Source organism: Mustela erminea, chromosome 11 (genome assembly GCF_009829155.1).
Source record: "Mustela erminea isolate mMusErm1 chromosome 11, mMusErm1.Pri, whole genome shotgun sequence".
In the NCBI taxonomy this organism is placed as follows: domain Eukaryota; kingdom Metazoa; phylum Chordata; class Mammalia; order Carnivora; family Mustelidae; genus Mustela; species Mustela erminea.
In genome coordinates this window covers 46,218,275-46,232,486 of record NC_045624.1, presented here as the reverse complement: position 1 = coordinate 46,232,486, position 14,212 = coordinate 46,218,275, and the positions used below count along the sequence as shown (strand labels likewise).

Sequence of the window (14,212 nt, the reverse complement as noted above, 5' to 3'; positions counted from 1 at the left end):
AATAGTTACTTGATCCACAGTGGGCATGAGATAAAAACAGATCAGTTGCACAGCTTTTCCGGGTCCTAAAACCTGGGACACCTTTCTCCTGGCAGGTCTTCAAAGCAATCACTGTTGCCATAGAGATCTAAGTGTTCCACAAGGTCCCTGCCCTGAAGACAATGGAAGTTTTGTGGTAGAAGGCAATAATAAATGTTTCCTAGAACATTATGGACTGCGGTTCCGGAGACATAATCCCAGAGCACAGTCCAGCCAAAGCTCTTCTGTGAAGGGCCAGAATGCTGTGGTTTGAGGACATGCTATTTTCTTAGCTATGTTTACCGAGGGCCTGGGGGAGTAGAAAGATTCTTTCTTCCACAGATTATAATTCTTGGGAGAATCATGTGAACAATCCCATCTTTAAGAACATTCATTTTAGCTAAAGCCATTTAAATATGCCGGCTCAGTTTACCTCATCCAGAAGGAAGTTTTGTGCACATATGCTCATTAATAGAGTGTATATTCATGAATTTTCTTAATACGGTAGTCCCGTATTATCCCCAGATTTTATCACACTGTTTGGAAAAAGAAAGATCCAATGCTCTATACTACCTCTTAAATCCCTTAATGCTTTCAGTACTTCTTGGCAACAAGAATAAATATTTTGGGGGTGACTGGGTGGCTCAGTCGGTTGACCATCTGCCTTCAGCTCAGGTCATGATCCTGGAATCCTAGGGATCAAGCCACATGTCAGCATCCTGCTCAGTAAGGAGTATGCCTCTCCCTCTTCCTCCGCTTCCCCTGCTCTCTCTCTCACTCACTCTCTCTCTCTCTTCAAGTAAATAAAAACTTAAAAAAAAAATACTTTGTTTTTAGACTTTCTTTTTAGTAATTGAAATGGTCATGTTTTTGTCATCTCACTATATGTAAGTTATATAGTAATATAATACTAATATTTACAATAACACTAATATATATATTAGTTCAAATGTGACTTGTGTCAGTTAAGATTGCATTCGGCTACCAAAACAAACAAACAAAATAAAACAACATACACGTCAGAACTGGCTTAAACAGACGCAAGTTTATCTTATGGAACCAGACTAGACTCCGAAGAAAGGCAGTTCAGGGCTGATGCAGGAGCTCAAACAATGCTCCCCATCTTCCTGATTCACCATCCTTAGCCTATAGGACTTCATATTACATCTGGTTGCCGCATGGTCACAAGATGGCTGCTGTATCCCACCTTTTTATTCAGAAAGTGATGCCCTCCCTAGCTATTTCCTCCTATATCTCATTGGCCAAGATGATGTCACAAAGTTGCTCGAAATATAAGGAAGTCTGAGAAAGCAAATATTTTTAGCTTGGTAAATTGCAAGCACCACCTCCCACCCACAAATTAGGGGTTTTGCTATGAGGAAGAAGAGGGAATGGTTATTGAATAGGCAATTAGCAGGATCAGCCACCTCACTGACTGCCATTATTAGCCATGTCCCTGACTAAATTAGAAATTATAGAAGGCAACTCAATGGTTTAAAATGTTCTGCGTTTCCAGATCTTCATAACAGTTAGGCTGAGAGAATGAAACATACCCAACTGCCTATGTAAAGATTCCTGAATCACTACCACCAGTCCCGATTCATCCTTAAATTTCAGATCTGAATCTCCATTTGCCAAAAGCACCTCATACGCTTCAGATTAAACCCACTTCTCCCTGCCTGTCTATGCCATTCCCCACCATACACACACTTTCTCCCATCCGCCTTACTTAGCTTCTCAGGGAGCCCTGGGGTTATCCTGGCCTGATTCTTCTCCCCCATTCCAGATATCCAAACTAATATTCTTGGTTCTATCCCTCTTACTGTGATTCTAATTCAATAAAAATTTAATAAATACCCACCCTTGCTCATGTGGTCTATGTATTTGCTGCTTCTCCCTCTAATTCATTTTCCACACGTGGCCCCTAGGATGCTGTTTTTAAAATACAAGTATCTAACATCTAACATCTTTTCTGTCTTCAGAAGCCCTACAGAATAAAGCTCGAATTGCTTGACAACCTGCCCCTGTGACATGTTGGCTGTGAGCGGCTGCCACACACCCAAAGCTTTGCTCGTACCGTCCTCATTCTCTTAACCATGGAAGGCCTGCTAAAGAGGTCCCTTATGCTTTTTACATGTCTTTTACCCATGGAAGCAATTAATTCATGTTTCCACAGCACCGTATATTTCTCTTAATATTTTTTGCCCAGTATTCTGTTTTGCCTGAAATTAACCATGTGGCACAAATTGTTTTTTGTAACAACAGCCTTCTTGGAGTATAATTCAGATACCATAAAATACACTGTCTTGAATTGTGCAGTTCAGTGGTTTTTGGAATATTCAGGACCGCACAACCATCACCATCATCTAATTTCAGAACATTTTCATCACCCCAAAAAGAAATCCATTAGCAGTCGCTCCTGCTCTTCTGTATTCTCAGCCCTGACAACCCCCAGCTTTTTACTTCTTTTTACTTCTGTGGATTTACCTATCTGGATTTTCATATAAAGGGACCATACAGTATGTGGCCTTTTGCGACTGGCTTCTTTCACTCAGTGTAATGAATTTGGGATTTATCGATTATGGGTTTCCATTGCATAATAAACTCCTTTTGTATACTTAAAGCATACCTCAATTTTCCAAAATTAGAGATGCTATTTTTCAGAAGCATAGCTGTTATATAAAATGAGGCTTACTTATAAATGTGTGATTAATATCATGTATTTTTAATAAGCCTTGTTCTTCTTTTAGCTCTTTCAATGGCAGCAAAAAAAAAAAAAAAAGAAAGAAAGAAAGAAAAGAAAAGAAAAAAGAAAGGGACTGGAAATCAATATTTTCTCCCTTCACCCTTGGGAACTGCACACATAATGATTTTCATGACATTTAGCTATAGTTTAAATACCTGAGTCAATGATAAATATTATCAATAGCTCCATTTTTTCCCCCATCACCAAATACTGTCCAAATATCATAACAAGTTGGATGAATGATCTGGGAACAAATTTGCGTTTCAGTAAGAGTCTTATAAAAGGAAACCAATTTATGAGCTCATTAGAGGCATGACTTGCTATGTTTCATATTAGATTGTGGTTTAAGTGTGTCTTCATTTTAGAACTCAACATGGGCAAGACTGCATTAATCCTTTCAGCATTTCACCAGATAATTAACTACAATGCCTGATCAGGGCTGCATAGATGCAGCTTCAAGAGCTGCTGTCAGCGGGGCACCTGGGTGGCTCAGTGGGTTAAAGCCTCTGCTTTCAGCTCAGGTCATGATCCCAGGGTCCCGGGATCGAGTCCCACATCGGGCTTTCTGCTCAGCAGGGAGCCTGCTTCCCCCTGTCTCTCTGCCTGCCTCTCTGCCTACTTGTATCTCTCTCTCTGTGTCAAATAAGTAAATAAAATCTTAAAAAAAAAAAAGAGCTGCTGTCATCAATGTGGGGGTTCACAGGTGTTAGAAATCCTTCCCGTCACCTAGGCAAGAGGTAAATGGGCACTCAGCCTGGTTTCCCTTTCACGATTGTGTATCAGCTCCGGTTTTAAGTGCAATATGCCGTTTTCATGGATCCAGCCTGCTGAAGTTAAATGAGTTTATAGAAAAGGAGCCTACTAAAATAGTAAAGGACACAACTTCCAATAGTGTGGGACAGAGAGTTTCAGCATCCTAGATATTCTGCAACAAGCTTTTCAAACTTAGTGGGCATAAAAAATCACTTGTTGATAAGATTCTCCCAATTCTCTAATTTGGAGGTCTAGGGTGGACATTGTACCTTTCTTACATATTTCCACATTTTAGAGCTACTCAAAGTGTGGTCCCCAGACCAGCAGTTGGTCTCACCTGGGAGAATCTCAGGCTCCATTCAGACTACTGAATCAGAATCTACGTTTTCTCAAAATCCATACCCCCACCTCCACCATGATTGATTCACCATTTAAGTCTGGGAAGCATCTAGATCACTGTTTCCCAAAGCACAAAGGTTTAGTTATCACTAGGGAAACCTGAAATGAGTTTAGATGGTATATAGATCGAATTTTATTTTAATAATTATTGCATTCATTTTTGTTACTACCTTCTATTTATGGCAGATGATATTGTTTTTCCATTTATAGCAATAATTTAAAGTTCCTTTTGTAAAATAAATGTGTTTAATTAAAAGTAAGTCCAGGTTGTATGTGAATGTGACAGAAAATATAAAAGCCATGTGGTTTTTTATTTTTTAATTTAATTTAATTTAATTTAATTTAATTAATTTAAATTCAGCCTACTATATTATTAGTTACTGGGGTAGAATTTAGTGATTCCTCATTTGCATATAAAACCCAGAGCTCATTACATCGAGTGCCGTCCTTAATGCCCATCACCCAATTACCCCCATCCCTCCACCCATCCCCCTCCAGCAGCCCTCAGTTTGTTTCCTAGAGTTCAGCATCTCTTATGGTTTGCCTCCCTCTCTGTTTTTATCTGATTTTATTTTTCCTTTCCTTCCCCATATTCATCTCTTTTGTTTCTTAAATTCCACATGGGTGAAATCATATGGTATCTGTGTTTCTCTGACTGACTTATTTCACTTAGCATAATACCCTCTAGTTCTATCCACGTTGCTGCAAATGGTAAGATCCCATTCTTTTTGATGGCTGAGTAATATTCCTCTGTGTGTGTGTGTGTGTGTGTGTGTGTGTGTGTAATATTCCTGTGCACGTGTGTGTATAGCCCCATATTGGGCTCTCTGCTCAGCAAGAAGCCTACTTCTCCTGCCTGCTGCTCCACCTACTAGTGCTCTCTCTCTCTCTTTCTATCTCAGTCAAATAAATAAATAAATAAAATTGTTAAAGAACCCAACACAGGGTTCAACCCGATAACCCTGGATCATGACCTAAGTTGAAGGCAGACGTTTAATTGACTGAGCCATCCAGGCGCCCCAGTTTCCAACTTTTTAAGGAACCTCCATATAGTTTCCAAAGTAAAAGCCATGTATTTTTAAGTGACTGCAGTTAGCATGGTGCTCGAGAGCATGGACTCCGGAGCCAGACATCCCAAGTTTGAATGCCAGCTCCTCCACTAATTCATTTTGTGACCTTGGGTAGATTTCATAACATTTTTGCGCTTCAGTTTTCTCTTCTGAAGAACGGGGACAATAGTACTATCTATCTGATTGGGCTGTTGCAGAGCTTAAATGGGTTAATATACAAAAAGTCCTACGAACAGGATCCGATCCTTACGAACGGCTGTATCAGAGCTAGCTTGTTCTACTGTTCTCTACAATGCAAACGGTCAAGGACTTTTTTTATCCTGTGCTTTTTACCTCCCCTCCCTTTGTCCCTTGCTTTCCTGCTTACTCAGCCCAACTGCATTCCAGGACTTGTATAGCACTGAGGATACATACCAGTGAGGGGATCAACTTTGGCCTAGTCCAAGGGAAGTTAACACTGGGAGAGGCGGTGTGTGGGATGTGAAATCTTAGAGGTGGGAAGTCCCAGGAGAAGGCAATGCCCAAAGAATTCACTCATCATCACACAATGAGGAAGGACAGGTTTTTTTAAAAATTGTCTTTATTATTTTCCTTATGGCTTTGGCAACTTTGCCACGTGTTTTTTGAGAGGCGTTTTATTTGTGCCTTGTATGCTCATGGGCTTATGGGTTGTGATTTCCTGGCCACAAGGCCCCTTTGAGAAAGAAATGACTGATCTGTAGAACCCTGCTGAGACCATAATGTGAGCAACGGGTTGTCTGTCGCCTGGGGCTCCTTTGCCTTTATTAAAAGTTCAGAGGTGAGAAATCTTGCTCGCCTCCCCCATTTCATAGCCACAGAAATAAGAGACTCAGTGGGACAGTGACAAAACAGAAGTTATGAGTGCCCAGAGAACTTTATTTTCTGATTCCTATTGAAATGTATTTTAAGAACCAGCAAAAGCAGCTTTTGTCATATAGTGGCAGTAATCCTTCTTGCTTGTATTTTTAAAATAGGCACATATTCTACTTGTGAACAACTGTAATCTGATGAACCACTATTGGGGGTAAAAAACGGAGTGTATGGTTTTGACAAAAGCAAGTAGTGTGTAAAATTGTTTACCATAAATGATTTCTCTCAGAAAAAGCTCAGTTGGTGTATATACCTATAGAACTTTTTATATTCACAAGATGGGCGAGCCTGGTCTACGTTTATTCTGGATCAGGTGGGGAAGGAAGGGGTCACACTATGGCAGTTTGTGGACCCTGTGTGACCTGCAGGGATGTTCTGCTGGCCCGCTGATTTTTAAAAACGCTTTTTGAATTAGGTACCCACATTCCCAAACTGGACTTTCCACAAAAATCTGGATTTGGGGCTTTTGGGGGAAAATTGGGAGGATGGGGCCAATACTGGGCTTGGATTCCCACTGCAGGGGGAACCTCCCGCCGCAGACCCAGGCTGTCACTCCTGTGAGCCAGGGCCCCTCCACACCTTGCCCATCCACTGTTTCCTCGCCTCTGACTCAGTGGTCACGATCAGCTCCCTGCCTGCAAGGGATGCTGGGTAAAGGAGCTCCTGGCTTCCTGCTGAGGGAGGGAGGAGTCCTGTGGGAAATTCCTCAGGCATAGGGAAAATGTTCAAAAGCTGGTGGATAGCCACAACGGGATAGATGTCCACCTGTCCCTGAGGGAAGAGACACTTGCAGAATAGCGTAGTGTCATTTCAGCCCCTCTGTGACTCTCGCCTTTTTCTCCCTTCCCCATACAGGCAGAGCCTCCCAGGCTGCTTGTGTTCTCCCACTTCTGTATCTCTGCTTATGTGCTACTCTGTCTAGCTAGAACGGCCTCCTGTAGCCACCTTTTCACCTGCTCAAGAACGCAGGAGCTTTTACCAAACATTTATTTACAACCCTCTCTCCCCCGCTCTCCTCGTGCTGGAATTGATATTCCTTAGCGCTCCATAGCCCTCCTGGGGCATGTGTCCTACCCCACCTTTTATTGTAGTTATTTGTGGTGATGCAGGTGGTGGTGTGAGGAAGATAAATATAGCTTCCAGTGAACGTGTCTGCTGTGTGTCACCACCTCTGTAATAATACTCTTCATGTACAGTCTTTGTTTCGGTCCTGATGACAAACTAAGAGTTAAGCATTATAGATCGTTTACAGATAAAGAAAACGAGACCCCCTGAGACCAAGTGACTTGACCAAGGCTGTGCAGCTGGGAAAAGCAGAGGCACAAGTAGGACGCGGGTCTGTCTAATGCAAAGATCAGCCCTGTCCGCCGTGCATGTGGAAGTGGCATTAGTTCTGTTGTCCTCCACACCTTCTAAGGCTGCGTGGGTATCCAACCTGCATCTAACGCTGTTTTTCAGAGTTACTTCCTGAGTCAGGAGAAAATATAAAAAAGCCTTTGAAAATCTGGCTTTTTTTTTTTTTTAAAATCATAGGCATTTTTTAAAAAATACATTACAAAGCAAAATAACAGTTTTAAGTGTGTTGGGAGAGCACAAAGCTTCAAAGAGCTTATGGGTACAGCCTGTGACTTCCTGGAGCTCTGCATTCTTAACTGTCAGATTTTAACAAATACTTTTCTAGGTAATTGCTTAATTATTTTACCTGTCAAGAAAAAGCCTTCACAGCCATCAAGTCCCGCATGTAAAAACATCCTTTACTCCTAGAGTTTGAAAAATCATTCTGGTGAGTTCAGTGACACACAAGCCCAGTGGAACCTAATTCCTCTCAGATTCCTCAAGATAAAAATTAAATGGGCAGCCAGGATGCCTCGGTTCAGGAGGAGCAAGTGGAAAAATTACCTGTATGAGGTCCCTTTCACATGAGGGTCTCAGAAATACTTAAAAATTTTTGCCAGCTGGAAGCGGAGAAGTATTATAACCTGAATGATACCACGTTATTAAAACAAAGAAATGAGGTTTTGGATCAGAGAGGGCAGAGCTTTAACTCATCTCTGGTACTCTTTATGAAATTGGGTAGAAACAAGGTAAAGTCTCTGAGACAAAATGTGGTTCTCCTTCATAGGAAATGCCACTGTCTACCATAGAGTCATTGAGGGCATTAAACAGAACACGTATTATAAGTACCTAATGCAGTGCTGAGCCCATCTAGGGGGTTCAAAAAGTTATAGAGTCAGTCCTCATTATTTACAGATTCCATAGTTTGCTAATCACCTACTCACTGAACTCTGTTTGCAACCCCAAAGTCAGTAATCACGGGCACTGTCACGGTTGGTGGAGGAAAGGCACAGAGTGGGGAGAAACTGGAGTCGCCCCGTGCACACGTGCATTCCCAGCTGCGGTGGAGTGAGGCGGGACTCTGCCATCTTGTTCCAGCTCTCACACCGTGAACCTCTGTTCTTTACACATTCTGTTTAGTGTCATGTTCTTCATATTTTTGTGCTGACTGTTGGTGAGTTCGCTGTTTTAAACAGCCCCTCCCAAATATAATGCTGACATTCTATCCAATGTTGAGCACCAAAAGGCTGTGACATGAGAGAAAAAGGGTGTTAGAGAACCTTCATCCGGGCATGAGGTATAATGCTGTTGGCATGAGGTCAAGTTAATGTACCAACAACATATATTAAATAAGGTGTCTTTAAGCGGGAACACACATAAAACAAGATTTTATATTAGTGAGTCACAGAAGTCTTGTGACTAGGTGTCCAGAGGGATCTGACCCTGTGTTTCTGTGAAAAGCAGTGGCTCAGTGTTAGCTAACTCGGGGTCTGTGGCAACTTTATAGAATATAACTACCACAAACAATGAGAATTGGTGATATTCTATTGAGTTCCTGTATTGGGCAGCTTCAAAATTAGTGGCTGTAATACATTAACTTCAAATTCTCCGTGACTTAACACGGTAGTTTATTTATTTATTTTTTTTGTAAAGTCCAGTCGCGTGTTTGGCAGATGGCCTTAAAGGGGTGAGTCAGGAATCCAGATTCTTTACATTTCGTGGCTGAGCCCACACATTGGACCTTTCCTTCTAGCCAGTGGATGGGGGAAGAGAGTAAAGCTGTGGGTAGAAGGTCTTTATGGGCCAGCCTACACGTGGAAGACATCACGCCTACCTTCATTCTGTTGGCCAGAGCTCAGTCCCAAAGTCACATCTAACCACGCAGGACACTGGGAAGTATAATCCAGCTGTATGCTGAGGGGTTACTGGAATCGTTCTGCCACAGTTCTCCTTAATTACTTCCTGTGGTCATTTTTCCTTAGATCAATGGCAAAACCCTTAGGTAAGTGACATTTAAGTCTCTAAAGTTACTTTCCTAGTCCCTTTCCAGTTCTTCACCAAGAGAAGCAGCTGTCTCCTCTCCTCTCTCTCTTGCTTAAAAGATGTAATCCTCATATAATGAGACCTCTGTGTTTTCTCTTGTTCTGTGATACTTCAGGCAACCCTTTAATCCCTATTGTAAAGTTCTGACTGAAATTATTCTGCCACTAAATTAAGGATCACAAAAAGATATACCCAGTGCCTTTTATGAAAGAAATTGTTAAAATACAAATAACTGATCATTCAGGTTTGTTCCAACTAAACGTGGGCTCACATCCAACTTGCTTTAGAATTCAGCCAGTAAAATGCCAACTTTATCTGACTCTATGTTATTGTCTAATACATGCAATTTATTTTATTGTATAATAAAATAACATTGACACTACCTAGTAGTATCTACTACCACCCCTGCTCAATTTTAGTGTAGTTTTATTCTCTGGACTCTGATGAGCATTACTTTTTTTTTTTTAGTCTTTGTGTTCCTATTTTACTATCAAGGAAAGAAACAATGACACAAAATTTCATAGGTGCTAATAACTTTGAGGGGAATACTTTATAAGAAAATTGTGGTGTTCTCCAGTAATCAGCTCATGAACCTCTTTGGAACTCTAATGAAAAGTATCTCTGAATGTCTTTCTACATGAAAGTTGAACGTACACGGATATCTTATACCATTTTACATTTTTCTAAAGGATTTACTTATGTGAGGGAGAGAATGTGAGCACATGAGCGGGGGGAGGAGCAGAGGAAGAGGGAGATGGAGAATCTGAAGCAGACTCCCACCCAGGTGCCCCACCACTTTAAATTTTTGTACAATTTCAAGGAGCTCTTAGCCCTGCTGAAAATAGGATAATATCAGATGATCCAGAAATCCCACTCCTAGGTATATGCCCGGAAGAACTGAAAGCAGAGTCTTGAAGACATACTCATATACCAGTGTTCGTAGTCATAGTCACAGTACCCAAAAGGTGAAAGCAACCCAAGTATCATCAGCAGATGAACAAATAAACAAAATGTGGTGTATATTTTACAATTAAGGAAGGAAATTCTGGCACATGGTACAAAGTGAATGAAACTTGAAGACAAGCCAGACACAAAAGGACAAATACTGTATTTAAGGTACCTAAAATAGGCAAATTCACAGGAATATAAAGTAGATTAGAAGTTACCAGGGACTAGGGGAGGGAGGAATGGGAAGTTATTATTTAATGGGTACTGTTTGGGATGATGAAAAATTCTGGAGATGATGGGATGATTGCACAACATTGTGGATGTTCTTGATGCCACTGAATTGTACAGTTTAAAATTATGAAAATAATAAATTTTCTACTATGCACGTTTTACCACACACAAAAAAATCAAGTTGAGAAGAGGCTGGACTTTATTTTATTTTTTTAAGATTTTATTTATTTAAGATTTTATTTATTTATTTGACAGAGATCTCAAGTAGGCAGAGAGGCAGGCAGTGAGAAAGGAGGAAGCAGGCTCCTCGCTGACCAGAGAGCCCAACACAGGGCTCCATCCCAGGACCCTGGGATGATGACCTGAGCCAAAGGCAGAGGCTTTAACCCACTGAGCCACCCAGGCACCCCAAGAGGCTGGACTTTAAAGCCTGATAAGCATAGGTTCCAATCCCAAGTCCACCCATTAGTAACTCTGTGGGATTTGGGGGAAAGTACTTAATATCTCTGAATGTCATTTTTCTTACCTATAAAATTGGGATTAAACTACTGACCTTAGAGGAAATTAATGTGATTAGCCGGTCACATGGCAGCCACTATCCACAAAGGTAAAGAGAGCATGTTTGAAGAAAGCAAAATCCAGGGGACTGGGTTAAGAACAAAGTACCAGGTTACATAATTGCTTTTTGCCTCTAAGAGTTAAGAATATTATCATGGAATAATACAAATGCCTCAGGAGTTTAAAGCTAAAGAAATGGGCACAGCCCTTGGTCTGGCCTTCCAGTAATTACAGAGACAGAAGGAACACAAAACCACCCCTGCCTAAGTCTGATGTTTATTTCTGTTTCCACTTAAATTGTGAGATTTTTATGTAGGTTTTCCTCATTCTTGTAAACTGTGGGGGTTTTCTTTAGTACACATTTTAAGCTTTTTCATTGTGTCTTGATGTGGATTCTAAGACACACGCACACACATGCACACACACGCTCCACAGAGAAAGACCACATTTATTTGGAGATCACAAGTCCTGTAATACTAACTGTTTGAAACATAACCATATTTGCAGAGTTAAATACTCCAAAGCTCTCTATGTAGCAAATATCAAATTGTACAGAAACAACAACACAGCCATGGCAAGAAAAGTGAGAGCTGAAACTGAAGAGAAGGAAGCAAGAAAATGATTAATGCGCTTTGTAAGTGTTGTTCAAGGCTGGCGTCGTGAGTAACGTTGAGCCTGTGACATTCAGAAAGGTTAGATTTCATTCCGTTTGCTCTACTTAGGAAAATGGAAGTAGGCACAGAATATTTTTAAATTGCTTCGGAAATATAACTGAACGTTTAACCCTAAGGAGGTAGAATGCAGTTATTTGGAAAAATCGTGATGGAATGAAGTGTCCCCCTTGACGTACTATTTATATTGAGATATAAATAACTAAATTTTATCAGTTTTATCACCTAGTTCTAAAATCTAGATACTTTTTTAAAAGATTTTATTTATTTATTTGAAAGAGAGAGAGCAAGCTAGAGCATGAGCAGAGGGGAGGGGCAGAGGGAGAGAGAGAAGCAGATCTCCCAGGACCCCGGGATCATGACCTGAGTGGGAGACAGACCCTTAACCAACTGAGCCACCCAGGCACCCAAATCTAGCTGCTGCTTTTTGTTCCTAGTACTTGAGGCAATGCCTGCCTACAGGGGGGCCTTCAGTAGTTACTGAAAGAATGAATGAGAGCAAAAATGACTGAATGGACAAGTGAAAAAAGGAAGCTATCCATGAAATGCACGTGTCTGCATGACGGGGATTACCGGTGCAGGAATAAAGACAACCAAATTTAAAACTATTTTCTCCCTTTCAGGGCAGAAACCACTCTCCTGGGACCTTTCAGAAGCAAGAGCCACCAACGCTGTGACCTATGCCAGTGCCACCTCCGCCACCTCCTCCTCCTCTGCCTCCACCTCCCCCGCCCCTGGGGGCTCCTCCCCCTCCCCCACCGCCAGCGCCTCCGGTAAGCCCTGTTTTCTTTCGGTCTGGTTTACTGCTGAGTATAAGCTGCTTTGAATACCTTTGAGCAGAAGGTTTTAAATGTTGAGAACCTCAGGTGAGAGGCCATAGGGAGGTGCGCAGTCAGTGAGGGGTGCCAGGGGGTCCGCTTCCCGTGTGCGCTGTGGGTGGAGGTCACATTGCTTGGGATTGGGAAGCCTAGTTCTGGGTCCACACAGGCCAAGTGTCCAATGAAATGCTGCAGTGAAACATACATCTCAGACGAAATTTCCCCGTCTACACAAGACTGAAGTCAGTCCATTCCAGTTTGTATTACTGGATACTCTTCTAACGTTTAAGTTTGGGTTTAGAAGAGGCACAGAGGGCAGCTACTTCGCTTTAGAACAGAGATTTCTTAACCTTGACCCCACTGATATTTAGGGCCGGATCGTTTTTGTCGTGGAGGGCTGTTCTGTGCATTGTAAGATGTGCAGGAACGCCCCTGGCCTCTACCTTCTAGATGCCAGTAGCGCCCCCCAATTGTGCCCATCAAAAACGTCTCTAGATTTTGCCAGATCTTCCCTAGGGATGCAGTCATCCCCCTCTTATCTTAGAAGAATATGTGTGCTTAATGCTGACAATGAACCTTTCTTCTGATGGAAACCTAGAGCTCTCCTTCCCCCTCAGCCTGCCCTCCACTGGCCACGGCAGAGGGCCAGGTCTAGCACTGACCACAGCTCCTGTTTCTGGTGGAAAATGAAAGACACAAATGCCGTGTTGAAGTGACATGCAGAGGCAGCGCTGCCTCGGGATGATATGAACCAAGTCAGCAGAAGCCAGGAATAGTGAGAGCCTTGCCTGCCTTCCTCCCCTGGAGAGGATGAGGGCATGCTTGCCTCCCCCTCCATGGTGTTAGCTTTGCACGCTGACCGTATCAGATGTGCTAGGGACACAGACCTGCCTGAAACTTGGCTCTTGCCCTTGAGGAGAGTGGAAAGAAAACACATAATGTGAATTATTTCTAAAAGCTCTCCAGCCAATGTAGAAAGAATAGCAGTCAGTATTGGAGTTCCTTTGCTAAATCTGATCCCACAAGGGATAGAGGAGATGAAGTTTGCAAGTAAAGGAAATATACATGGGACTGTCATGGGGCCCTTGCAGAGACGTGTCAGCACCAAGGACATGCCATTTATAATAACTTCAGATACCGCAACACTGTAAACGTTGCCAGCATAAATAAACTTATCAAAACCCATGTTGTTGGAGATTTGGGGAAATAAGCCCTTTTAAACAGTGCTGGTGACACTCAAATACCTGGGACTCGGTATGTGTGGAATGAGTCTTTCTGGAATGTTCTCTAACAGAGCACAATGAAAATCTAAATGTATCGTGCTTTTTCCTCTGGTTTCCCAGTAGTTTTATTTTTGAGGCTGACTTACGAATTTAACCCTAAAGAAACCAAAACAAATGTATACAAGGATGTTCACAGCAATGCTGCTCATCCTAGTGAAAAATTAGATCTTAAATGGTTGATGAGAACGAAATGAAGTTTATGAAGTCATGCTGTTAATTAAAAATTGCATTATGTCAAAGAGTTAATTAAAAATTATATTTATAACTGTGCTGATTATGGAAAGCAGATATGGAATGATGGATTAAAAACAGTGCACATTTTGTGCATAATGAGATCAACTATATATACATATGTAGCAAAGATCAGAAGAGAATTTTGAGTGCTGATAATAAAATTTTAAATTTCATCAGGCAGTTCTTTTCCTTTAAAGATACTGATGTTCATAGT

At 41.6% G+C, this 14,212-nt stretch overlaps 1 protein-coding gene across 1 annotated transcript in view; it reads left to right on the top strand.

Annotated features, from left to right (window-relative positions):
• The window catches only part of WIPF3 (WAS/WASL interacting protein family member 3), a 73,961-nt gene that overhangs the window by 4,781 nt on the left and 54,968 nt on the right, over positions 1-14,212 (top strand). Inside the window, exon 2 of the mRNA XM_032305105.1 lies at positions 12,287-12,436. Coding sequence (XP_032160996.1) covers positions 12,344-12,436 — 93 coding nt within the window. The 5' untranslated portion in view covers positions 12,287-12,343. The remainder of the gene's footprint in view (positions 1-12,286; positions 12,437-14,212) is intronic.